Genomic DNA, 26,743 nt, shown 5'->3' with positions numbered 1-26,743 from the left:
GCGAAATCTTTCACACAACGATAGATTGTATAGAGCTTTTTACGACTAACGACTACGACTTGGATTACGATATTCAACGGATCGACAACGCTTATACTTACGACGAAATTACGCTTAAACGGAAAACTTTTATTGTTTTTCCCTACTTTTATTCAATATCAAATCGGATACGTGTTGCCCCGCTTCCGGGCGAATTGTTTTTATGGATTAGGATTTTGATAGCGGAATTTGTGTTGGATTTTTAATTGGATCCTGTCTGTAGTATTCGTACGAGACGGCGACCTAGCGCAAATAGGACTGTAGTGTTTGAGGTGAGTGACGTACTTTTATCTTTCATATAATTTACCACCTAATAACCCTAGCGTCTAAACTTCCACTTATTTATTACTATATTATATTGACTTTCTTGAAAGTTCGGCTCTTTTCTTTTTCGAAGTTCGACGTTGGTCATCTACATTTCGAGAATATACATTGTTTCACAATTTCGAATATTTTTTTAGTGGAATTTGTGACATTTGATGACGAAAAAATAAAATATTCGACACTTCAATGAATGGAAAAATGATCTTCTAACTGGCATTCTTTTTGCCAATACAAAGGATTCAGATGACTAAGAGCAGGGGTTCCCTAACTGGGGTGCATGAACCCACAGGGGGTTGCGTGAGTCCATCCCAGGGGCTTCGTGAGAAGTTTCTGAAAGTCAAAGCTAGAGTACTTTCTGTTGAACTAAAATCTGATATGTCATATTATTTAGTAATGTACAAAAGCCGTACCTATCGACAAACTCTTTTCGCGTTCCATACGCATATGTTGCCAAAGTAGTACCGTACCGTGCATGTGATAAATATAACTGAATTATGAAACAGAAACAGACACTTGATCTTTAACGAAGCACTGTTGTGCGTATTATAGTGTAATAATGACTCAGATCGTGTCTCGAAAAGTTGGGGATTCGATGGACAGCTCTGACATCCACAGCGGTGGGGGGGGGGGGAGTAAAGTTAGGGAAACCCTGACTAATAGCCTACATCACATAATTCGTGGAGTGCATTCCAAGTGGAGGAGGTGATGCAGATTGTAGACTGTAATGGTATTATACCGACCCCTCCGTTTCTACGCATATATACCTATTTGCTACATGTACCAATAAACTGCATTAAACTTGATTTGATTTGACTTGATTTATTTTTCCATTTTTATGCATATATTGCAATGTTAACAATTAAAAGGGTAACAAACGACAAGAAAATGGTGGAAAGACTTTGAATCCGAAGCTTTTACAAGAAGCCCACCTTAACATAATTAATTACAAAGTTTAAATGTAAATAAAAGGGAAAATAGAAGGATAAGAAGAGGATCTACCCCACCCATCATATTGACCCACAAAAGTTATCACGAAACAAAATGTATGACAGAATTTAGCCTCAAATGTGAAAAAATACGTAGGCCTCATATGAAAACAAATCTGATAAAGGTATTATCACGTGTCATGTATACAAGAAGGTTCACAACATTTCAGTGAATGGGTTTTCTAGCTTAACATATGAAAAGTGAATATTAGTGTAGTTTCATCGAACATTTTCACATGCTTGCACAATTTATCTAGTGGCTACTGTACTTCTACTGGATTGTGCTTTATTCTACTGCACCGACTGCTAACATTGAATTATTCAAATGGAGACCGGGAACTGAAGTTACCAAAATACTAAATGGAGTTCGCTTTTGATTTATATTTCAGCGCGGGAAACACAAAACCCCGGGTGTACGTCACGTGACAACAAAAATCCGCGTTGACAGCTGTGGTAAAAATTAGATACTTCAGAGTTACCCACAAATGACAATGTTTAAAGCTAATAAATCATTTTAAGATTTACTTATCTTGTTTCTTAAAATCTTATTCTATAGTCAAACTTGGGTAATTATTCAGTTATAAAATGCAATTTCCGAAGGAAACAAATAGCGTTCATAGTTAAATATACGTTGAATGGTCGATCTAAAATAGATAGGATAACAAGCTCTCCATATTTATTAGCCTATACCATTGCTTCACACTAGACTTGCATATTACTGAGCGTTAGGCTTACAATAATGAGTATAGATACGACAGTAGCCTACATCGTGGAGAGCAGCTTCAACTTTCAAGTTCGACTACAACTTTTACATCTCACGAAATTCAACTGTCAAGCCATAAAATTTATAGTTTAGGCCTCCAACCGTCGGTACACGAGTCACATTTCTTATATTATTTGCATGTCGTTATTAGGTGAGCATAACCAATGTATGTGTTATACGTTAACTTAATGTTTACAAATTACAGTTAAGCAGAGGACGGCAGACGCCGCAATTCAAAGTTTAAAGGGCCAATACAATAGCGAACTGAACTCTGCAGACTTCATCATTCATGTTAACCAACGTTACTCAGACTTTGGCTAAGCCCAGCTACAGTGCAAGTTCTGTTAAATGAAAACGAACATAGAGGTTTCCGTAAGCATTCTGGAATAATATGCTTTGTGAATCAATATTGTTGTGTCAATCCACTAGCCTAGTATAGGCCCGATCGTAAGCCTGATTACAACGCACACAAATTGTACATCATAATATTAATTATTACTATTAGGCTACCAGGCCTAGGCCTAGCAGTAGATTTAGTACCCAGCAGACAACTAGTAATTAGTACTATTATTAAATTACTTACTAAGTTGGGCCTAACGTAATCAGATCTAACCTTTGTAGGCCTAGTCAGCTCCACACCTAGGCCTTTTATTAGAACTTAAGGTCAGGAGCAATTGCAGAATACTTTCCAACTCACACTCAGTCACACCCACAGGTCATACTTTGTGAGATTTGGGAATATTCTGCAATTAAGTTGGCTAGGCTAGAAGGTTCTTTGCATACCATATCTTCATTGTGTTTTCAAGATATTGTCATTGATAGCCTAGTTGAAATTATCAGTTTTCACCATAACTTTCACATCATTGTTTGGAAGGCTTCAACCTAAGTTGGATTGGAAGCCATTGCCACTAGACTAATCATTTTGCATCCCAACAATAACATTGAAGCAAACTGCTTAGTTGCAGCATACCCTGCAATTGTTGAATCTCACAGATTATGACTGGAACTCCCTATAGTTAACAATGTTGTGTTGTTCTCAAAAAGTCCTGTGTGTCTATAAGTTGCAGGGTATTCTACAATTGCTCCGCACACAGTGTACATTTCTAGATAAAGGCATAAACAATTTGTCAGTGAGAATCTAACTTAAGACTCATGGCATCCCACCTGTTTGCTTTATGCTCACATGCTATTATCTGGGAAATGATAAATTAATTACTGCATACAAATTTTATTAGGATGTTTGGTATATTTGTTCCTTTCTCTTGAGTTGTCAAAACTTTTTCACTGGGAAATCAGTTTAAGTTAGACCTAGACCTACTTAGGTTCCATGTAGGCTATGTGCTAAGGCATAAGTGTACCTAATACAACTAAATAGACCTAGCCTAATTGGCTTGGGTCATGGCCTACAATTACTACAGAATTCTCAGTGCCACACTCCCCAAGATCTTGATGTTTAAAAATTTTGGCAGAACGGCAGAATAACCCTTTTTTTTGGGCATAATCTTTGATATGCAGATTTTTAAAATACATGTTATCTGTTAACTGCTTGTATCTAAGTAAAGATATGTTTTATTTATAGTTTTGATGATATAGCTTCTGGCCATGATGGAGATGAACAAGAATCTCATAGAGTAACAGACGTCTATTGTTCAAACAAGAGTCATTCATTCCACTGAGTGAAGATCAGGAAGAGAGGAGAATGTCATCACTCAGAGGGAAGAAGAAGCCAAGCAAGTCCCCAAGTGGAAAAGATGCAGGAACTAGTAAGTACTGCTGTTTTGGGGGTTGGGGGGGGGTGGAGGATTTCAACTTTTATTATGTTGCCCTATTGATTGATATGACTAGTGTCATCTTAAAATGACTACTTCATCGAAAAGGATTGGTTAACTCCATCAGGTCTCTCTCAAATACCACTATTTCAACGCAGTATAAATTGTTTGACAACTGTCAAAAGTCAAAACACAAGCCCAGGAAATAATGTTGCTTTCAAATTTTTGTTTAGTGGTTTCCAATCTCTGAATTTGTCTCTTATAAAGTGCTATACATACTTGGACTTGTATAGCAATTTGATCATATATTGCATAGCATTTTGTGATGTGATACTAGAAAACTATTCCCTGACTTAGCCTCACAAAATTAACGTTACTTTTGAAAATCTTGACTAAATCTAGAACTATGCAACTTTGCATATAATGGAAAGCAGTAGAATAAAAGCGGAGGCCTGTCAACTCCAGCTTGTACTACTTATACATGCATTTCAAGTCATACTTCCAAAACCTAACAAGCCTATGTTGATGATAATTTGCTAAGTTTCTTGAGAGCTGAAATTTATGGGGTAAGAAGTCCATTGTCATAATAATTAATGTTTCGAATGTTTATTGAAACCAATATAAATATTTAAAAAAATGTGATTGTATGAATCCTGTCAGGACTTGATAGCGACTGAAATGATATAAACTGTGAGGATAGGTATCAGTGTATGTGTGCTCATAGTAGATAAATTGCAAAATATGATTTTGAGCTGATAACATTAGTGTCTCTACAATTTCACCTTTTTGAATGAGGTGAAAGAAATATATACTTCAAAGCTTCTGTGGGGAATATTGCACTTTTAACATTCATAGTGAGTCATGTCTGAAGGGATTATAGTCATATACAATTACTAATGCAAGTTTTAAACAGCTGAAAGTTTTCAGTTGTCTCCTTCCTCCCCCCACCCCCACTCCTGAAAGTTGATTGATAGTTCTGTGATAGTTCATGCACAGTTTTTTCTTGTAATTGCTCACTTTTCTTTCCCTTCGTGTTATGTTTTCCATTAGGTGGCAAGAGTCACAAGACAGCCGACCTGTCAGAAACTAGTCTTCCTCTGGAAGGGAAAGTGATCTATCTGGATATCCAGAAAAAGTCACAAAAAGTTATCAATCAACTGAAATCTGACCTTGTGGATTTGGGAGCTGTGAGTATACTATAAGTTTGTTTGCCATTTGATTTGACTGTTTTATTTTATTCTTTGATAATCTATGTGCAGATTTCCTAAAATTTATCATTTTCCTTTATGAAGAAGCTCCTGTTAGTATGCAAACATCATACCTTCCTCCTAACTTAATGTACTTAAAAATATTTACCCACAGAGGAAGACAAGCAGTTTGTTAAAACAATTTTTAGTTTATCTCTAAAATAACTCTTTGATGTGTTTTACCAGAAGACATGTACCTTAATTGTATATATCTCCCTGTTAAGAAAGATGAATTTCCCACTGGAGGTGACTCCTTGGTACATGAGTGCAAACTGTTCACAGTGGTCATTTTCTGCCGTCACCTTTCTGCTAGTACTACATTGTTATGTTGTCATGAAACAGCTTATTGCACTAAGTTTGATGATAATTTTTACCTTAACAAAGTAGTTCATTCCCTTTAGTAGTGCAGTTCTATTTCAAAATATCAAATGAAAGATGATTTTTTTATTTATATTTCCACTATACATATAACCATTTCAGCATTTGAAAGTCTTCGCTGAAAATTTGTAGAGTGGAAGAATGCAAAAGTCCCTCCCAAATTATTGACTCAAATGTAGTAAAAATACATGACATGTTTTTGACTCATGATCTCTCATGCTATCTAGTTTATGCCAACACAAAGATATTTCGAAAGCAATTTTGTCAGCGACTCAAGAGTCTAATCACATAGCCAAATATTTGTATCAATATTCACAACTTTGTTTCTCCAGACCGTAGAACCATTCCTATCGAAAGATATCACCCATATGTTTAGCGATCGTCCAGAAGCTAAAGAACTATCGAGAGCAACCGCATTCCCATCCGGTGCAAGTCCAGCAGTGTCCACTCCGAGTCCATTTCAGCATTGGAAAGGGTAAGTATTTTTGAAAGAAATGTCAGCTTATTACTTGTAGACTGTTATTTCTGCTGTAAGTACATTTCCCGTACTGAGATATTCAGTTGTATACTGTATTACATGACCTTTATTATCTTGGATTTGAAGCATTAGAACTTTCAAAGAAGTACTTTGTGAAATTGTTAACAACTTAAGAATGTGTAAAAGTAAGTTGGCCTGATGTTTCGATCCTAGCAGGATCTTCTTCGAAGGCTAAAAAAGGCTAAAAAAACCATTTTTTAGCCTTTGATGAAGATCCTGCTAGGATCGAAACGTCAGGCCAACTTATTAAATTACACATTCTCTTACACAGGCTCTCTAGTGGATAAGCAGTTTGCTAACAGTTTCATTTTATTTTAACTTAAGAATGTGAAATGGGATGGGGAGGGAGGAGGGGAGAGGGGAGAGGGGTGGGATGCAATACTGATGAGATTCTCAATGTTTAATTGTCCATCTATACTGTATTTTTGACTTGCAGTTCAGGAGCTACTGATTCTCCAGACCCATCCAGTACTGCAAGGATGATCACTAGAGGGAGAGCTATTGCTAACAAGGCAGATACATCCTCTAAGGTAACCCCACCTCCAAAATCAACTCTATTTGATAACAACCATGATCTAGGTTAAGGTGTAACTACCCTTGTGGTGATATACTTGATATTATTGTAACATCAACTGGCAACTTTTCTTTTGTTTTCATGAGGGGAGGAGGGGGGGGGGGGGAGTGAGAATTGCCCCAACAATTGCTAGACAGTCCAACACTACAGCTTATTTGGTGCATTGCTGCTTTTCGATTTTGGTGGACAAGGTTAACAAACCTACTGAGTATCACGCAAATTAAGATTGTAATATATCCAACTAGGACACCCCATTCCAGATGTGTTTACCAATTGAATGTTATGAGGGTTTACTTTGTGAATTAGATGCGATTCATCAGTATTTTGTCAGTTCTAATGTTCTTTGTTAGTTCTAATCACAGGTAAAAGCAAATTTGAGAAATTTTCCATGTTTATATCAGACCTTTGTGGCATAGATTTACTCATGAAAATCATCTCAAATGCCTTCCCTAATAGGTATCTGTTAATTGTCATTTTGAACTAGTTGCTTCTTTACTCACAAGACTCGTAGTCTCTTGGTCTTCTTTGAGATGATAACATCAACAGTGTTGGTGCAATGTATCATCCACACAGCAAACCAATCTATAACATCCCTATAATGCTGCCCCACATACCATCTGTACACAGATAGCACACTCTATCAGGGAATCCATTGACTGACTACCCCATAGCAAAAGGCTACGCAAAGGCTTGCTACACAAGTTCAAACATGCATAGTAGCTTTTGAACACAAAACCATTGTAATTCCAGTATTTCATAATTAACAAGATTAAAAATAAAACAAAAACTGTTATCAAAATGCTTATCCAAAGAGCCTGTGTAAGAGAATGTGTAAAAGTAAGTGGGCCTGACATTTCAATCCTAACAGGATCTTATTCAGAGGCTGCATGACAAGTAAGTGAAAGTGTAAGGGACAAAATAACAGAATACAGATTGGTTAATGAGCAGGGTGAACACAAAAGAGATTGATGTAAGAGGATTAGTTGACAAAGGTGGAGAGAAGAAAGAAACCAACAGGGGGAAGAGGGAGCGTTAGGAGATAAACTGTAGAGGGACAAAGAGAGGATTAAGGGAAAAGGGTACAGAGTAAACTGCAGAAGGACAGAAAAGTGTAGAGAAAGGAGGTGGATGAGAGCTAGGAGAAGATGGGTGACATAGGGGAACAAGGGGACATGGAGGGAGGGAGGGGGGGGGGGGGGGGGGAGGAAGCATAAGAAAGGTTAGGCATGTCCTTCCTGAATGTTGAGCCCATGAGGTTGAATGGTGCAAAAGGCGTTGCATCCACAGTCTCTCTCTGCAGATTTGTACTAGGTCAGGACGGCTACCTAAGGAATCAATCCCTTGCAGGGACATGTCGTTAATGGTATGGTTGGGAAGGTTAAAGTGTTCTCTAACCGGGGTCTCAGTCTTCATGGTGTTGACTGTGGATCTGTGACCATTGACCTGCTTCTTGATGGTGGTTTTGGTATCACCAGCATAATGGATGCCGCAAACTCTACAAGAGATCAGATAGATGACAGAGGTTAAAACTAAAAATACACAAAAATTACAATGCAAAATGTATTTTTCCTTTCACTGTTTATCTCCTACCTCTCCTCTTTCCCTGCTGGTTTCTTTCTTCTTCTCTCCATCCCTTGTCTACTAATCCCCTTGCATCTATCTCTTTGTGTTCACCATGCTCATTTACCTGTCTGTATTCTGTGCATGTTTTTATCCCTTCTGTTACTGTTACTTGTCATTTAACCATTGAAGAAGATCCTGCTAGGATCGAAACATCAGGCCAACTTACTTTAACACATTCTCTTACACAGGCTCATCAGTGGATAAGCAGTTTGCTTATAGTTTTATTTTATTTTGAATGCAAAATGTAAGCACTAAATTGTTCCACATATGTAATTTACATTAGTAACAGCAGCATTTACTAGCAGTGACATGGCCTATAATTATAATGGTGAGAATTTTTTTTTCAACTTTGGTCACTATTACATCTATGCAAACAGTCTTCTGGAGTTTGACATTTTTGTTGTTATTTGTATTTCAGACAAGAGGATCCACGGATGTTTTGAACAATGCTCGTAATATGGGAATCCCCATCAAATGTCTGGACAGTATCCTTTATAACTTAAATCGCATAAATGGAATGAATTTATTTGTTATTAAGTCCCCATCCAGTTTGGTGGTATGAGAGCAAGCACACAATACTGTACAATACACTCTTTTAATCCAATGCTTGTTATGTAATAGACACTCTCAAATTTGAAGGGTAAGATGGGACTTCTCATGTAACAATGAATATAAAAACTGTTTACAAAGTTTTCATACATAACATGGTACTAATACCTTATTTGATGATCACTTTGGACCTTCATGAGTGTTTTAGAGAGCTGGGAGGGCTGGGGTGGGAGCAGAGTGACAGGGAGAGTGATCTAAAATAGTAATCGGAAGATATCTACTGGATTGATTGGAATATTTGATATTTTAATTTTCTTTGAGCTGCTAGTCAGCCAACATTCCCAGTTGTTTTGTTACTGCCATCTTTTTATCTTCGCTTTGAAAAGCAACCAAATCAGAAAATACTAGAGGAAAGTTTAACTGTAACTGCATCTTTAGGAAAGGGACATTGATACACGAATAAGTAATACTAAAAAAGGGTTTGCTATATTGTCAATAAGCCGTCTCGTAACAGAATGCTGAATATTTCCTTAACGGTACATCTCACAGAAGTTCTGACATATGTGGAACGTGAGAAGGAAAAACTGGCAGGAGCCGGTCTCTTGCCTAAAGCAAAGGTTTGTATATTTTTTTATTTTTTTTATTATTTATTTATATATTTTGTTCTATCACAACATAAGTATGACATAGAAGTAGATAAGAAACAAAACTTGTGAAAGGAAATGTACTAAAAAACCCTATAGGGCTTGTCGGGTAGAAACACTTCCTGAAAAAATACAGAACTTTGCAACTGTACAACTTTGTATCCAAACTGAATTGCACAGGTTGCTGTTGTGTTGGGGCATTGGTCTACTGTGGTTCCCTAATGTCAGCTTGGAGTTGAAGTTGGTCACATCTTGGTAGAATCAAGAACCATGTATATCCATATGAGAAAGAAAAAGAAGAATTCAATCTCTCAAATCGAGATGTTGAGATAAATGCATCGGATGAGAATAAAATGAAAGATGTATGTTCTTTCCAGAGCATGATAATTTTTTTTCTCCAGAACAAGAACATTAAACCATGAAAAACATGTTATTAATCTCGTAGATCAGAAAGGCATGTGGGTAATTAAGGTGAGTCAACCATTTGGTTTCGGATGCAGTCTCGGAAAAGGGGAGCGAGACGGATAGTTGAGGGAAAAGGTCATAAACGAAAATATAACCTTTAGTCATCACAAAATCCTCAAAATCATTTTGCCATTGCCGTCTAGACAAGAAAGATTCAGTAAAGTGAACCTGTTACAGATGTACTCGAATTTTTGTTGCAGCTATAAACATATCGCAAGGAAGGTACTTTTAACAGAGAATATGGCACATTAAAAAAAGTGTAGCAATTCACAAGCCAAAGAATAATTTCAGTTCCAGTCTAAATGCAAGGTATCTGTGCTGGATACTTTAATCAGCAATTGGTCAGTCCTTGTGCAGGACTCTTGAAAAGTAAGGTGTTTGTTTTTACTAATGATGATGTGATTTTTTTTAAATTAAAAAACAAGATCAATTTGTTTAGTATGTGAGAGTTGATCCATTGCCAGTCTAAATGCAAGGTATCTGTGCTGGATACTTAAATTAGCAATTCGGTCAGACCTTGTGCAGAACTCTTGAAAAGTAAGGTGCTTTTTTTCTAATGATGATGTGGTTTGTTTAAATTTAAAAGCAAGATCAATTTGTTTAATATGTGAGAGTTGATCCATTGCCAGTCTAAATGCAAGGTATCTGTGCTGGATACTTTAATCAGCAATTTGGTCAGACCTTGTGCAGAACTCTTGTAAAGTAAGTTGCTTGTTTTCTAATGATGATGTGATTTTTTTAATTTAAAAAAAAAAAAAAGATCAATTTGTTTAATAAGTAAGAGTTGTTCCATTTTTAGGACAAATGATATTTCTTTCTATTATTTTAGGCAATTAGCCCATGTGACCACTTGTTTCATGTTCTCTCATTTTTTCATCTTTCATTGCAGGGAGACAGTCCACGTCAAAGGGCGAACAAGAAGGGTAAAGAAATATTCTCTTGTAATTTGATAAGATGTATGATATGTTACGCTGTGAAAGGGCAGGTTGGGTAGCGAAGAAGTAATAGATGCAGTCTCGGTTACAAAAACTAATGCCTACCTTTTTAATATACATATTGATATGTTTTGTTCAGAACGAACCTAACAGTAAAGTTTATGTGTTTAGTGCTTGAGGTTTGGATGTGAAGTCAAGATTAGTAGAAAATAAATGAGACCCCCCACCCCCCCCCCCCCATGCCTTTTCTCTTTCTGATGAGTTCAGTGGCAAAGCATATTACATTGAAATTCAAAACATGTAGTTGTCGACTCTGTGTACAATTTGTATTTCATTCTCAACATATCGATATGTAATTAATAATCCCCACAATTTCCCCTTTTTATTTATTGCCAACAGAAAGGCAGTTACAGCGGTATTTCTTGAAAGTTGAAGACAACAGTCGGTTAGTAAATCTATCACTCTCATTGTATTTATCTTTATACAACATTACTCTGTTGAAGACAACAGTCGGTTAGCAAATCTATCACTCTCATTGTATTTATCTTACAACATTAATCTGTTGAAGACAACACTCAGTTAGTAAATCTATCACTCTCATTGTATTACTTGAAAGTTGAAGACAACAGTCGGTTAGCAAATCTATCACTCTCATTGTATTTATCTTACAACATTAATCTGTTGAAGACAACACTCGGTTAGTAAATCTATCACTCTCATTGTATTACTTGAAAGTTGAAGACAACAGTCGGTTAGTAAATCTATCACTCTCATTGTATTTATCTTACAACTTTACTCTGTTGAAGACAACAGTCGATTAGTAAATCTATCACTTTCATTATATTTATCTTACAACATTTCTCTGTTTTCCATTCATTCATCATACTTTTGCTAAGTTAGAAAATTAAACAGCAGAAACTGACATACTGCCAGTATATTCAGATTGAAAGATTTCCTTTGCATTACAACGTTAGAATGTTGGGTCATAAGTTATGAACTACTATTACCTTAGTAAACATTGTGACACTTAGGAAGATGTTGGATCATAAGTTATTAACTACTATTACATTAGTAAACATTGTGACACTTAAGAAGATGTTGGATCATAAATTATCAATAACTATTTCCTTAGTAACCATTGTGACACTTAGGAAGATGTTGGGTCATAAGTTATTAATTAATGTTGCCTTATTAAACATTGTGACACTTAAGAAGATGTTGGGTCATAAGTTATTAACTATTATTACCTTAGTAACATAGGAAGATGTTGGGTCATAAGTAATGAACTACTATTACCTTAGTAACATTGTGACACTTAAGAAGATGTTGGGGCATAAGGTATTAACTACTATTACCTTATTAAACATTGTAACACTTAGGAAGATGTTGGGTCATAAGTTATTAACTCATATTATCTTATTAAACATTGTGACGCTTAGGAAGATGTTGGATCATAACTTATTGACTACTATCACCTTAGTAAACATTGTTACCCTTCGGAAGATGGTCGTCTTGCGGGGAGGCAAACCAGTCAATGAGGATTTATAAGAATGTTTTCTTTCCTATTTTTTCCCCTCCGTAGGCGATTTCGACCCTCTACGAGGGAGATGGACGTGTGGCCTAGAGTCGTGGTGGATAGTACGAACACACTCAGTCCTTTCACTGAGAGGGTACCAAACCAGGATGAAGATAGGCATGTGCAACCTCCTCCTCCAGCACAAACAACTCCGAGGAGAGCTGACCAGGCTGAAGGAAGGTAATGTAGCCAGACAAATAATCTTCTAGTTAAAAAGTACTTACATGAATTGCACAGCAGGAAACCATACTGAAGTATAACATATTTTGATACCAGACTTTAAGAATTTGGGTGTATTGAAACACTATACAGTTGGTTGTGAAATTTAGAGTAATCTGTTCCATCTGCTACATCTGACACAGCAAGATAAATGTGCTACATATGCATTTATATACTTCGAGCCTCGTGCCATCAGGGTCTGTAATGCACTTGTCAGTCCCCGCTTCCAGCACGGACTTGTTTGCTTCGTTCCTTTGCGTCTGTCACGTGACTGTCATAATTCAGCCTGTGGTGTCACGCAGCATCACTCACAATGCGAAGATGAATCTTAAAAATCTCGCAGTTGTTTGTGACCTGTTATCATCTGGAATATTTATGTAAAAAAAAGGAATAATAAGTTGACATGTTTGCCTATGGCCCTTTGTGTGAAGTACCTCATGCATATTTCATGTTTACACATGGAAGCAAAAGAATTTCTCCCAGATATGCCTAAATGCTTGAATTTAAAACATTTTCTTAACATAGTAGAAATATCTCTAACATCCCATAAACCAAGTTTGCAATTTTTGTTGTTTGTAAGATGAATACCTTACAGACATGCCTTCTTCTTTACATCAATCATGTTGAGTTCTTCATACTTGTGTTCGACTCGAGGATTCGCTGGGGGTAATTTTTGTCAAGTCAAGTGGGAAAGGGGTCTGTTTATTCCTGCAGTGAAGGCTAATAGGCATACATAAATGTGTATAATATTAATGCTTGTAAACAGGTGATACATGAAATAGCAGGCTTGTGCATCATTCTATCACACTTGTAAGACTTCATTTCTGATATTTACAGAATAAAATAAAATGGCACATATTATTTCTAGATCACAATTTCTAATGGATACACGTAATTAGACCGTCGCTGTTTATTTCTCTGTGTGGCTCTGTGTCTGTGTGGGGATTGCACTTGGCAGTAGCACAAAAGGTCTGGCTAAGGGCATCCTTTTCAGTATTTGGAAACGTCCTAGAGCTCTGAAATAACAGGAAATGGGGTCTTTCGTGGAAGTTTCTTCTGGTAGATCTGTTTCGTCTGTATTACACATCATGAATGCTTGATTACTTATCAGGTCAGGTAGAGTTAAATAGCTGACAAGATAATGGGAGTTTATTCTACTGTGAATAACTGAAAGCCTTTACCCTCTGCTGCAGTGTTCGATCCAGGTGTATACCTAAGGGAATACATATAAGTATCAGGCACATTCACCCTTTGAGTCAGTGGCTTTTTTTTGCAATGCTTTTAGATAATTAAGCCTGTATCATTGTCAAGTGTTGTTTGACAGAAATGTAGAACAAGTCAAGTCTGGCTGGTCGGGAATTGGGAACCGAAATAATACTCTAATCTTAGTCGAAGAGGACTGTTAATTATGTCTAGTAACGTTGGTCTTTTTAGGGTTGTTTTGTTTTATCAGTCTATAAAAATGAAGGCATTTTTCATTTAGAAATGGTTTGTACGGTCAAGCAGAGTAATGCAGTTTCTTTTTGTCTTTTTGTATTGAATACATTTAGTATTTGTGTGTTCATGTACAGACAAACCAAATTTATATTGTATGCAAAAAATGTTTTAAAAAGTCGCTGTTGAGTTCGAAGTTAATTAGATGACTAGTTAACTGATGGAAATTGGTATTATTGTTATTTTTTACTTGGCAGTACTATTCAGTCTCCAAACTTGCAAAATTATGAAGATCTCCGAAGCTTACTTGTCAACAAAGCCTAGAAAATTTGTAGTTCTTTGTCACCAAAACATTGTAGATAACACAATGTGGTAGTTACTGTATGTTATATAAATGGCTTAGTGTTTCTCTGTAAAAGGTGATTCTCAGAATGAATTGCTGGACATTAATAATCTATAGAGTAAAGAACATGAGGGACAATAGTCCAAATTACTAGTTTTTTGCTTGTATGTATAGGTGATACAGGAGCTGCTACTTGCTCACTGCACATTGTCTGGTGTACCAACAACATTATCACTAATAAATTACAGATCACTAATGCTGGTGAATTGGCATAGAGTTAGCATCGTTCATGGACACACAATTTCATGATCATAAAAATAGTAAAAGTGTATATAGGGCTTTCAATGGAAGGTAAGGTTTACACAATTTGCTTGGTAGATATGACCTAATTAACTGCAGCAGCTTTCTGTTCCTTCCTCAACAGTAAAAATACTCCTAAACCTTCGAAGAAGCCCGCTAGAAAGAAAAAGACCACACCTAACCTGCAGGTGCAGGGAAAGGTCAGAGGTTATTGTGAGTGCTGTCGAGAGAGGTACAGTGATCTGGATCAGGTAAGATATAACCTATGTTTACAGGATGGTAGCAAGATGAAACTACATTAAGTACTGTAAGCCATTACCTATGTTTACAGGATGGTAGCAAGATGAAACTACACTACTGTTAGCAATTATCTATGTTTACATTGAGGTAGCAAGATAAACATGCACTACTGTAGGCCATTACCTATGTTAACAGGATGGTAGCAAGATGAAACTACACTACTGTAAGCCATTACCTATATTTACAAGATGGTAGCAAGTTGAAACTACACTACTGTTAGCCATTACCTATAATAACAGGGTGGTAGCAAGATGAAACTACACTACTGTTAGCCATTACCTATGTTGAAAATGAAGTAGTACTTAGCACCACTGTAAGACATTACCCACGAAGCACAGTCAGCCACTGCAGTCTTGTTGAGTCAATTAAACCAACCCATCTCACAATATTAACCATAGTAAACCACTTTAAGGGTGAGGTTATTCATTGCTCCTTTCCAAGTGTCGGTTAGGATGTTACTTTCCTTAATGACTTTCATTTTTCTTTACTCACTGTTACCAGCACGTTGAGAGTTCCGGTCACCAGTATTTTGTCAAAAATCAGAGTAACTACACCAACCTTGATGCTATGATTAATGAAGGCCCCAACATAGACCAGTTCTTGAATGACTGCCTTCAATTCCAGGCCAGTGGACAAACAGAAAGGTATGGAGTAGATTATCAGAATTGTTCGTTGATATATGGGAGGAGGGGTTGTCTCATGCACTGTTGCTGCATCATATCCTGCAAGAAAGCTCAGAGTGACATTGTAGATCAGAATAACCATAAATCCTTTGGGAGTTATAGTTTGACAAGGTTGAATATATATGACAACCATATTCTGTTGATGTCTGGAAAGTGTAATGTTAGTTACTAGATTTGGAATGGAATGTATGTATTACTGAATTAAATCATTTTGATCCTTTCTATTTAGCAGGGATTAGAAGAGATTTGTAACCCTTGAAAAAAAATATTACTGAATTAAATCATGATCCTTTCCATTTATCAGGGATTAGAAATGATTTATTAACCCTTGAAGATATTAAACAATGTCAGTGAATTAAATCATGTGATTCTCTCCAATTAGTAGGGATTAGAAGAGATTTGTATCCCTGATTTGTATCCCTGTAGTGATTTTTAACCTTTGAAGATATATATATATATATTTTGCTATTTGGCAGCTTTTTGCACTAGATAGGGAACTCCTTTGAAGTTTCTAAACCTATAAAATATTAAAAATAATATCAAATAACATTTCAAGAGCTACAACTATGACATCTTCCTAAATTATCACCAAATGAACATTACTGATGGTGTAATTAACTATGCCATTCCATTTCCAAATGTTCATATTAATATTAATCATCGGACATGTCTGACAGTGGGGCTCCCCAGCTGCGATAAAAAATAACAGAGGGCGCCCTAATATCCATACTATCTTTTTTCTCAAACCTTGGCCAGCTGTTGCTATGAGTTTTAATACTGTCACAAGCACTAGTATAATCGTATTATGAGCTGATCACTAATAGTACAGAAAAAAGTGATATTTTAATTATCCTTTGAAACGTGTAAAAGGTTTCAAGTCAAACCCACCGGTTTACGCACATTAAATTGTATTTTCTCAAACATGTATGTTATGTTGGGGGAACAATTTCATTCGGCAGTAAATTTTGAGTGCTTTTACCCTATCTTGTTTCTTTGATTCAGAGATCAGTAAATTTGCGTACAGGTCATCGCTGTTAGAACCTATATGATGGCACCCTTCATTGAAACGTTGGAAAGCCCCAGTTACTAGTTAAACAAGTAAATTGCCTTATTTTATGGGACTTTAATATTGACTTTATGCTTTATCTGTTGCTAATTTACTATAATGAAGAATTGACTGAAATCAATTCAGCAGCTACTTGTTAGCTGCTCACCTATCTTTTAGGTTTGAATTGTTGGATTGATTGTGACTGTTTCTCTTCTCATCCAGGACTCCTCATGACGTAGATGAGGTGCTATTGATATCAGAAGCAGGTCAAGAAAGAGACGTTCCACTTGCAGCCAATCTCCACGATACATCTGTGACTCCGGTAGATAAACCATTAACAAATAAAAAAGCCCCTCTCAAGAAGCATAGGTCACCTAAGTCCTCCTCTCCACGAAAGCAGAAAGGGGTTGCAGGGAGGAGCAAGAAGAGGCGCTCTTCTTCATTGTCGCCGGTTTTGGCGAAAACTCCGCCACCCATAGTGGAAGAAACAGTCGGCACGAGGCTGTCACCTCGTCTGAGGTCCAAAAGTCCAAAACAGGCAGAGGATTCTCAAGAAAAGCCGAAAGAAACTGCTCTAAGGGACGAGACAGGGAGAGGATGTCAGAGGGAAAGTGTAATCGGTAAAGAAAGCAGTAATATGCAGATAGAGACGACCACTCAAGAGAGTTTAGCAGTCGCAACGATAGATTCGTCAATGTGTGCTAGAGATGTAGATAACATACTGAATCCACCGATCACTCAGGATGCCAGTAAGTGTACTTCACCAGAGAGGTCGAGGCAGGTCATAGCAGATCAGCTTTCAAAGAACAATATGTCCACACCGATATCTCCCAGGTATCGCCTGTCGCTGACGAGGAGAAGACGCAGGGCTCTGCTAGATATGAGCCCACAAAGCCCCCCTACCAAGAAACGAAAGGGTCTAAAGGGGGTCGCAGAGGGGGGAGCAGATTTAGGTGTTATAGATCAAGAGCCGACGGAAGCAGATAAGGGGAAGACTGTGACTCGTACATCTCCAAGGAGGAGAAAGATATCCTCTGAGGGCCCAAGTCACCTAGAGGAAGTGATAGTAGTTAGTAGTCCCAGGAAAGAGCCCTCTTCTCCCAAAGTGGTGACAGGTAAAACTCGGAGGAAGAAAGCAGGGACATCGGAAGAGAACCAAGTAGGCATAGAAGACGTAACCAAAGACCAGAACGAGAAGGGATTGAGCAAGTCAAGTCATAAACCAGGGGAGAGTGAGAAAGGCGGAAGAACGTCAGATTTGGGAGAGAGTAGTAATAGGCAAGGAAACGATAACCGTTCAACAAATCATTCCAAGCAGATTGAACGACCAGAAACTGCGAACAGTCATTCCACGACGAGAGAGGTGGAATCTCAAACCAGACATCGATATATCTTTGGCAGTTCAGCTCCAGGTCCTCTCTATCAGACTCAAACTGTCGGTTTAGCTCTGGAGAATAGAAACTTCCCTCAGGGAACCACAAATACCTCAACCGGGCAGCCTTTTTTAGGGCATGCCCATACAGATTTTGGCTTGAATCCCAGCAGGAGTAAAGCACAAAGCAAAGGACACAGCGAGATCACGGGCAGTGAGGACGAACGAATACGAACAATTTTCCGAAGCGACCCAGTGAGCGATGGTAACTTTGAAGGATTTTCTAACGAAGAGATACATGAAACGGAAATGCTGTACGACAGCTTTAACAAACCAGATAAAGAATCCATGAAGGAGAAACTGAAAAATGCTGCCCTTGACGTAGTTTACGTGCCGAGTTCAGAGTTAGGGTTACCCCCTGTAGAAGACAGATCAGACTCTGACTCGGAGTCAAGCGAGGGTAGCGTGGAAGTCGACATTGTACTCCAAAAAGTGGAAAATTTCCCTTCAGATGGGTCCGAATGGGAGACCCAGGTCCAAGGTTTCATGACCAAGTTAGATACAGCTCTAGAGGTCAGGGAGAAACAAACGCAACAGATCCAGGAAGAACTGGAAAGGCAGAGACTGGAACTGGAGGGAAAGAAAGCAGCTTTGGCGAGGGAAAGTAGTAAAGAGAATCAAGAGGTGATGATGGATCAAGTCGTACCGGAAGGTGGCGAGAATGCCAATGAAAACGCGGACGACAACCAAAGAACTGTCGTTAAGACAGGACAGACCGTGGACAGTAAACGGCCAAAAGGGGTGGGAAACAGGGACACAGCGAAGGAAGCACAGACAGGAAGAACCCTGAGGAAGAGGGTCAAAGCTCCCACTCCGAAGAAGAGAAAGGAAAAGCCATCTCTGCCCAATGATACGCTCAAATCACCAACGAGGAAACAAGCTCTTCGAGAAATATCAAACACCGACTCGCCAGCCCAGAGGGAATCGCAGCCCTCGTTCAGCACACCCAAGAGACGTCTTTCACAAGGAAAGAGAAATTTACCACACGTGACTTTCTCTCCGAAAATCTCCGTGGAAGATCAAAGCATTATCTTGGATAACTATGTTCATGATGCCTCCGAAGGGGAAGTCTCTTTTCCAAAACTGTCCAGTCCAGCCCAAGAGGGCTGGAGGGTGTCACCCGTCAAACATTTCATGACGAAAGGAAAGCCGACCACCCCCAGCAAAGTAGGCCGAATAAGGAGACGTTCGTGTTCAAGTTCAGACTATAGTCGTCCTTTGCTCTTCCTCAGACTGAAAGTGTCACCGTCCTCGCGTAGGAGGTCGTTACCTAATTTTCCAGATTCTCCTCCACCGTCACCTTTCAAATCTCCCAAACATTCTTCTTCCGCGTCTAAGAAATCACCTCCGATCTTCGCTCTTCTCTACAACGAGAGCAACCGCAGGAAGGGGCTCACGACGCCGATTTTGGTAACGAACAGAAGACCGAACTTCTCCAAAGAAATTCTGCAGCCGTCTCTGAGATTGTCCATGTCAAAGAGGAGGACCAGAAGATCATCACTAGATAAGAGAATGCCGAGGACCCTCGCAGCCCTCAACTTGAGTCTCCCTCACATATTCGACGTCTTTGAATTTCACGATGAAGCCAGCATGGACGAAGGTGAAGAAACTAACGATGAGGGGACCACTCCGGCGAGTGACGGGAATATACCAGTCAAAACAGTAGAGTGTGGAACGCAGACCCCTCCACGGAAGAGGAAACCCAGGGTGGGGCGATCCAGGGGGAGCATAAAGACACACCCTGCTCGCCGGAGACTCTGTATACCAACGACAGAAAGCAATGACATGATGGCTGGTACTTCATTTAGTCATATAGGAACGGAACCATCGTCTTCCATCGGGAAAGATGAACCAACGACGCAAAGCCCGTTTGAAGGCAGCGAACTTGCACGTCCATTTGATCTCCCTATGTCTTTCTACATGTGATTCAGGGGTAGCAAACAGTTGTCGGTAAATTTGACAAGTTTTGAGAGTTAATAGCTGTTTACTTCTTCTTTCTGTGAATGTAGTCTAAATTAAGAAGTAGGTATGGGCATTGGAATGGAATTGGGATGGAAGCAGGAGAGGTCTAGGTATATCTAGGAGAAATGAACATGTGTTTCGGACAGATGGCCTGGGGGCGATGGGGGTGAAGGACGAAGTATGACTGGGCATGGAACCAGAGCAGGAAAGGTCTAGTTATATCTAGGAGAAATGAACATTTGTTTCAGACAGAGGGTGCAGATGGTGATGGTGATGTCGTACAGATGGTGATGAAGGACGAAGTAAGACTGGGGATGGAACCAGAGTAGGAGAGGTCTAGGTATGTCAATTAGATTGAACATATAATTCGGACACAGGGAGAATGAGAGAACAGTATTAAAGATGTATTAGATGGAGCCCATGCCAGGCTTTAAGGGCATAAACCAACCGGTAGTATTTCTGTTCTCATTTCAGTTTTTATCCCAACACAGGTCTTGATAAAGGTCTCATTTTGTTTGTTTGAAATAGTTTACTCAATCATTCCCAAGTCAAAAAGAAGCAGCTGCAGGTGTAGGATTGTTTTAGTGGTATTTGGCTATAAATTAACAGTGACAAACATTGTTTCTAATTTCGGTGCCTGCAAACAATGTCATTCCAATTTTCACCTCCATTTTTGAAAGATAAATTCAGGTTGCCCACATTTTGACAACTTCTTCAGTGTGTCCATGATTGCAATGTTCTGTCAAAGAGGTACTAAAGTTTTGCTTTTCATTGCCAATGGAAATCTCTTTAACCATCTTTGAAAATTAAAGCAGATTAGAGAAATTTTTTTTTTTTTTTGCATGAAGTCATCATTTGCAAAAGGTCGTCATAGTTACAGAGAAACATCTCTTTGATTATCATGTTTTTGTGGCAGCTAAATTCAGAATATTTACTGCAAAAAAAGGGAAATTTCTTGTCGATAAAAAGGGAATCTTTATTGCCTCTTCCCTTAGGTATTGAACTCCCCAGAGTAGATCTGTAAAAGTATATAAAATTGAAATTATCATCTGGCTGACTTCCAAAGGTTCCTCAGGAGTCTCTGTTGTTATAAATGTAGGTCAGGTCTTTAACAACCGAAGCCTTTGTCATCTCCTGAATGGTAGAGAGACCAAGAAGGGTCTGTGTTAGGAACATCGCTAGTGGTAGATGTGGTCTTAGGCTAGCACAGCATTCAAAATCTTTGTTTTCCTTTTCATCTTGAGGTCGAATGTGGTTTATAGATTAATTTCTCACATAAAAGGTTCTTGAAATGCTTATACTGACCAAGCAAGCAAAAGCTAATGATTTTTCAGTTTCCTTCCTGAAAGCAGCTTTCACTGAGTCGACCCTTTTTTTTTTTTTTTCTTTTTTCCCTCTTTTTTTTGGTGGGGGGGGGGCAAATTGAGTTATTTTGTATTTATTCAGTTCACAACCAGATTGCAAGAGACTTTGCTGCCTATTCTTTATAGGCCTCTCTTCTTATGTCTAGAAAGAAGTTACAGTAATTTATGAGTTCCTCCTTTAATTTTCTTTAGGCAAATGAAAACTTTAATATGTATTAATGGAGAACTTTACAATTATGACAGAGCGAAACAAATTATAGACAAGAATGGTAATTTATGCTTAGGTCTTACAACAGAAATTCCTTCGTGTAAAATCGTCCAAATTGTTCATAAAATCTTGATAAAGAAAACTTTAATAACACCATCGGACTGCTTAATGTGTGACGACATACAAGTTCAAGTGAAGTTTTTCATCCTACAAGTTTCATGACAATTTGCTTTTCCTCTCAACGTCCCTGCACTCTATATATATATATATATATCTATATATATACATATGTATATATATATATAAATTTGTGTTCTTGGTCACTGTTAACTGCAATTACTCTCACAAGCTCTGACCATGCATACAGCTTTTTTGCTCATTACACAGCCTGTTGAAGACCCTTTGGCTGCTGGTAGAGCCAATGACACTTTTTGGGGGGCCAAGTGTGGTCTCCCGAAGAGATAACGCTCAAACAGGCACGATCAGCTGTCATTAACTGTCATCATTCTACTCAATTGTTACAATCACTCACACCCGGTTGGATTCCAACTTCCATTGCAGCTGTCGTTCCCCACTTAAAATGCGTCGCCGAAAAGAAAATGTTACGACGAATTGTAAATGTGATGTAGTGATAAATGCCCCCGGGAACTGAAGAATGTAATCACAGCATTGACTTTGAGAGTGATTTCAAAAAGTTCTTCATTGTATGAAGGGTTGGGGGGAGGGAAGGGGTAAGGAGGGACAGAGGATGTGAGAAGAAATGAAATATAACAGTAAATATTCAGGTTTTATATAGAATCCCTCAGAGAATTCTATGTTTTGATGAAGTGGCACAGTTTTATTCCCATGATTAAACGTACAAACGTACAACTTGCAGTTTTTATCAGGTTTTTTTTTTTGCCTTCTCTAAGGAATGCTTTGGGTTAGTTGTGGGGAATTCTTATATTGTTATCTATATAAAGAATTTCAGTATTTGAAATTTACCATTTGAAACAACAACAGCCAAAACGAAAGTGGCAAGAGGGGGTACGAAAATTCCTAACTAGACAGACAAGCATCCCACGTTTTGGTTCACAAGTAGCCAGAGCTTAGCACAGATGGAAATGGAAAAAAGAGTGATCAATGTTGCTAAGCAGCTATCTGAGTTGGATGCAACAATGCAGTACTGCTAAAAATGATGACTTAGCAATTAAGAACAACAGGAATGTTGATTTTTCCAAAGAAACAAAAATTGTTGTGAGGGTGACAGTTTAGAGGTGTGAACTTGTCAACATCGGTGACCATTTTGCCATATATTTGTAGCCTATTGAGTCTTGTTACTATAAGTACCACTAACTTTGAAATTTTAATTCACAAAGTTGTAGTAAAGCCTACCTTAACAAGAGACTTTTAAAGTGGCTATTAGACCAAAAATCAGAAAAAAGGTCTGCTTTCTTTATTTTTTTATCTTGGCTGCTAAGATTAACATATTCTAGAGTTTTGGATATCATGATGTCAAAACTGCTCAAAATTTGTGTTTTACACATTTCAAAACATTGACCAATCAGGCATATTTATCAAATGCTGATGTCACTTCATTAAGTACCACGTTGAATATCTGTTAGGCTTGATAATTCTATGCAAGCCAGATCCAGGCGGAAGGTTTCGAAATATTTCGTTTGAACATTTGTTTCTGAACACTCATAAAGTCAATGATAGATTGAATCTATTGCACAATAATTTAGCTCATATTATGCAAGAACTTGTCCATAAAAATACCGTCATTCAGATATAATGAATTTTCTGTTCTATAGGCTTGTTCTGATATGTGTTTTTGCATTTAGTTTTACAGTATTTTTGCCTGGTCTCGCACAAAAAGTCCATTTTCTTCTTTCTTACATGAGTGCATTCATTTTTTGGTAGTCTTCCATCCTTACTAGTAGGGAGACATTGAGTGTATTTCAAATTGCTACACAAGAGTACTAACGCTTATCTCGTAACGACAGAAATATGACTAGATATCTGGCAGGAAGCTGTCCTACGTTTGACAATTGCGGTATGATTTAGCTAACCTCTCTGAACAGGTTTACAGGGGGCCCCAAAAATGCTCAAGGCTGACATCTTTTATTATCTTCACATGATCTACAACATGTGATAACATGATGTTTTACTGTCTCAGATGGGATGAAGGATCCTCCTTCCCTCTCTCAAATAGAGTGCATACCATCAAGATTAGACGAAGGCTGGTAAATGTCTGTATCTCACAATTTTTGTTTGTTTATTCAATGTTTCTTTGTATGTTTCATGAAGAAGTCATAGGTATTTACTTGAAGCAAAGAAGCAGTTGTTTTAATATTAAACACTTGATACTTTTGAGTGAAGAGTAATTCGGATGTCTTTTCAAATTAATAAGTGCCTTATAGATTTTATGGAAAGCGGTAGTATGTGCACTAATTAATACAGACCAATAACAAACTATAATGGGAGAAAGACATTTTAATGTGGATTTGAAAAATTCCCTGAGAGGCTCCAGTATTAGATTCTGTTTTTTTTAATTTTTATTTCTTTCATGATGCTTGAAACTTAGATTTGAGTTTGAAATGTGAAGGAGTAGAATTTAAAGAAAAGTAACAAAAAGAGGGTAGGGGGAGGTGAGTGAGGGGGAGGGGCAGAAAGATGCTAAATATTGGTTTGTTCTGATGTTGTGTTTTCCTTTCCTAAAATCAAAATCGAATATTTTTGTCATTTTCCATACAGTAATAACCAAATTTATTTTAGGGTGGATAAGATGTATTTTCTTTTCCTGAATTAAACCAAAATCGAATATTTTTGTCATTTGACATTTACTAATAACCACATTTTAAGGGTTGATTAGACCGCGATTAATCTACAAAAAGTCCTCTCAATGGGTCACCTTTGTCCAAGAAATATTGCTCTTTGCGTTGTCAGAGTATTTACAGATCGTACAAGATATTGTAGAACTGTTTAATTTCCTGCAAATATTACTTGGGAGTGTTACTCCAAAAGTGCTGTGTGTTGAGGTTTGGTTACATGTTTCCCCACCCTTTGATTGTTTCTATTAACTATAAGTACTACAGTATTTATGATGTCATTGTATTAAACTGAGATCTATCACCTCATATAATGAAGATTGTGATATGATATCATAGTTAAATATATCACATATTATAAAAATGTCAAAAAGGATCACTTTCTTTCCAAGAGTTCTTTTTGAACTTTCACAGTCATATTATAAGATATGTTTAATGATTCTATGTATGCAGATGCATGAGTTTTCAATGTCATCATTATCGATTTCGTATATATGTTCGATATTACTTTATTTTATTTTTTTCCGGTATATCAACATAAGGAACAGCTAACTGTGAGTCTTGGCAATCAATATTTATTGAACTTTTTGACACTCATCAATAAAACAATGTCAGTTTGTTTATCTCGTTTGTGCTAATTATTAGGTCAGTGTGGGGGAGTACCAAGTAACTCTGGAAGTGAACAAAACATTCTGATTGTTAAGTAAAGCCTTTTTTTGATACAGTATCTCTCCTTGGGAGCAGCCTTGCACGTTGTGAACATGTGATGTTTCATACTCAAATATCAAGGCAATGTGTCCAGATATTTATAAAACTGTGTGTACTGTATTTCTCGTGATGAAAGAGAGACTTAAGTGTAACACAGTATAATTGCATTAGCTTTGACACGCTACTTGGCATAAAAAAAGGGTTTTCAGTTATACAATGACAAGACCCCTCTACATGCTGGAATGGTTGAAAGAAATTTGTGTGATCGTTATAAAACACATAAAAGAAAAAAGAAGACAGATTTAAATTATTATATATATTTTAATGACAGGACTTTTGTACTTCGAGAAGAACAAAGATGGATTTTTGGTGAGAAGACCTGTGTCCTAGGGCTTGAACAGTTTGGTAACGAAATGCGACAAGCCGCTCACATTTATGTTCTAGGTTTGTTAATATTTGGATATAAAACTGATTTTAGGATGATTTTATGCATAAAGTTAATTTTCATGTCATAAACTGTTAAACACCGCCAATGCCTATCGGTCCAGGTTGCATTTCTGTAACACTTTTAATTTTGAGAAATGATCCCTTAAACTAAATTGAGGTTCACAGATTAAGGGGGACAGGACTGTATAGTCTAATGTACAGACTCGAAGGCCACTTCCTCAGATGCAACACAAACCTCGGTGAGAAAAAGTAAGACTTTTGCAATTGCCGCAAATGACGTGTTTAAAATGAAGTACGACTTTGTCGAGGACACCAATGGTGTTGAATGTCATCCCAGGAAGCTCTCACTGTTGTTTGTACGAAGTTAAAAGAAACAAGATTTAGTTGTGTTATCAGGTTATCTACAACATTGGATGGACATTTCGACCTGCACTGAGGGGCCGACAACGTCATCAATTTATCCTGAAAGAAGCATTCCAGAGTTTTCAGCATATTTTAAAGGTGAAAATCTTGAAAACTGGAATAGTTAAAGAATCCTTACCTGCACTTGCAACATTTTCTTTCTTCTTAAGGCTTAAAACCTCTGCCAAAGTCATCATTTAATGATATATGCATCATGATTGCTTGTCAGGATTTTCCACTTTCTCTGTTATGAAAGGACCTCATTTACATATTTTTGTTTTGATACTATGGACTCATTTTGGTGTGAAACTTGTAAACATGGAAAAAGCAGGTTTACTTTGATATGCAGATACCACCTTGTTTCCATTGTTATATCTGCCCCCCTTTTTTTTTGAAGGTGTGACATGTGATCAGAGCTGGTTATTGGTTCTGCCCAGTTGTACTTGTCTATAGGAAGACTTTCTATGATATACAAAATTTTATGTAAATATTTTATATTGTGTGAATAAAATAAAAGATATGCTAATGTAATTTGCTATATGTATTTATCAGTATGTTGTCTTTGTCACCTTTTGTAATACATTTGAACAACCCACCTGTGACTGGGGGAGGGAGAGGGGAGGCATAGGATAATGGACTGAACAACCCACCTGTGACTGGGGGTGGGAGAGGG

General features: G+C 37.6%; 1 protein-coding gene across 3 annotated transcripts; it reads left to right on the top strand.

Annotated features, from left to right (window-relative positions):
- The first annotated feature begins 1,804 nt into the window (after positions 1 to 1,804).
- LOC139958712 (uncharacterized) lies at positions 1,805 to 26,601 on the top strand. Of its 3 annotated transcripts, none has more exons than XM_071956004.1 (13): positions 1,805 to 2,263; positions 3,692 to 3,875; positions 4,932 to 5,068; positions 5,839 to 5,981; positions 6,481 to 6,574; positions 8,660 to 8,726; positions 9,340 to 9,407; positions 10,789 to 10,822; positions 11,234 to 11,279; positions 12,417 to 12,590; positions 14,831 to 14,957; positions 15,508 to 15,650; positions 16,960 to 26,601. In XM_071956004.1, the coding sequence occupies exons 2-13, from the start codon at positions 3,812 to 3,814 to the stop codon at positions 20,093 to 20,095; spliced, it is 4,233 nt and encodes a 1,410-aa protein (XP_071812105.1). In that variant the 5' UTR covers positions 1,805 to 2,263; positions 3,692 to 3,811; the 3' UTR covers positions 20,096 to 26,601. The 3 variants fall into 3 exon arrangements, with proteins under 3 accessions (XP_071812105.1, XP_071812106.1, XP_071812107.1); XM_071956005.1 differs by lacking the exon at positions 1,805 to 2,263 and adding an exon at positions 2,295 to 2,484; XM_071956006.1 differs by lacking the exon at positions 1,805 to 2,263 and adding an exon at positions 2,539 to 2,559.
- Positions 26,602 to 26,743: the final 142 nt, after the last annotated feature.

The sequence above is a fragment of the Apostichopus japonicus genome, chromosome 18, assembly GCF_037975245.1.
Source record: "Apostichopus japonicus isolate 1M-3 chromosome 18, ASM3797524v1, whole genome shotgun sequence".
Classification (NCBI taxonomy): Eukaryota; Metazoa; Echinodermata; class Holothuroidea; order Aspidochirotida; family Stichopodidae; genus Apostichopus; species Apostichopus japonicus.
Note: the sequence above shows the minus strand (reverse complement) of the source record. Positions and strands in the feature narration are given on the sequence as shown.

Coding starts and splice junctions, on each gene's coding strand:
- LOC139958712 (XM_071956004.1), top strand. CDS start 3,812: ATGTCATCACTCAGAGGGAAGAAGAAGCCAAGCAAGTCCCCAAGTGGA. Junction 5,069..5,838: donor ACCTTGTGGATTTGGGAGCT/GTGAGTATACTA, acceptor TTGTTTCTCCAG/ACCGTAGAACCATTCCTATC. Junction 14,958..15,507: donor GGTACAGTGATCTGGATCAG/GTAAGATATAAC, acceptor CACTGTTACCAG/CACGTTGAGAGTTCCGGTCA.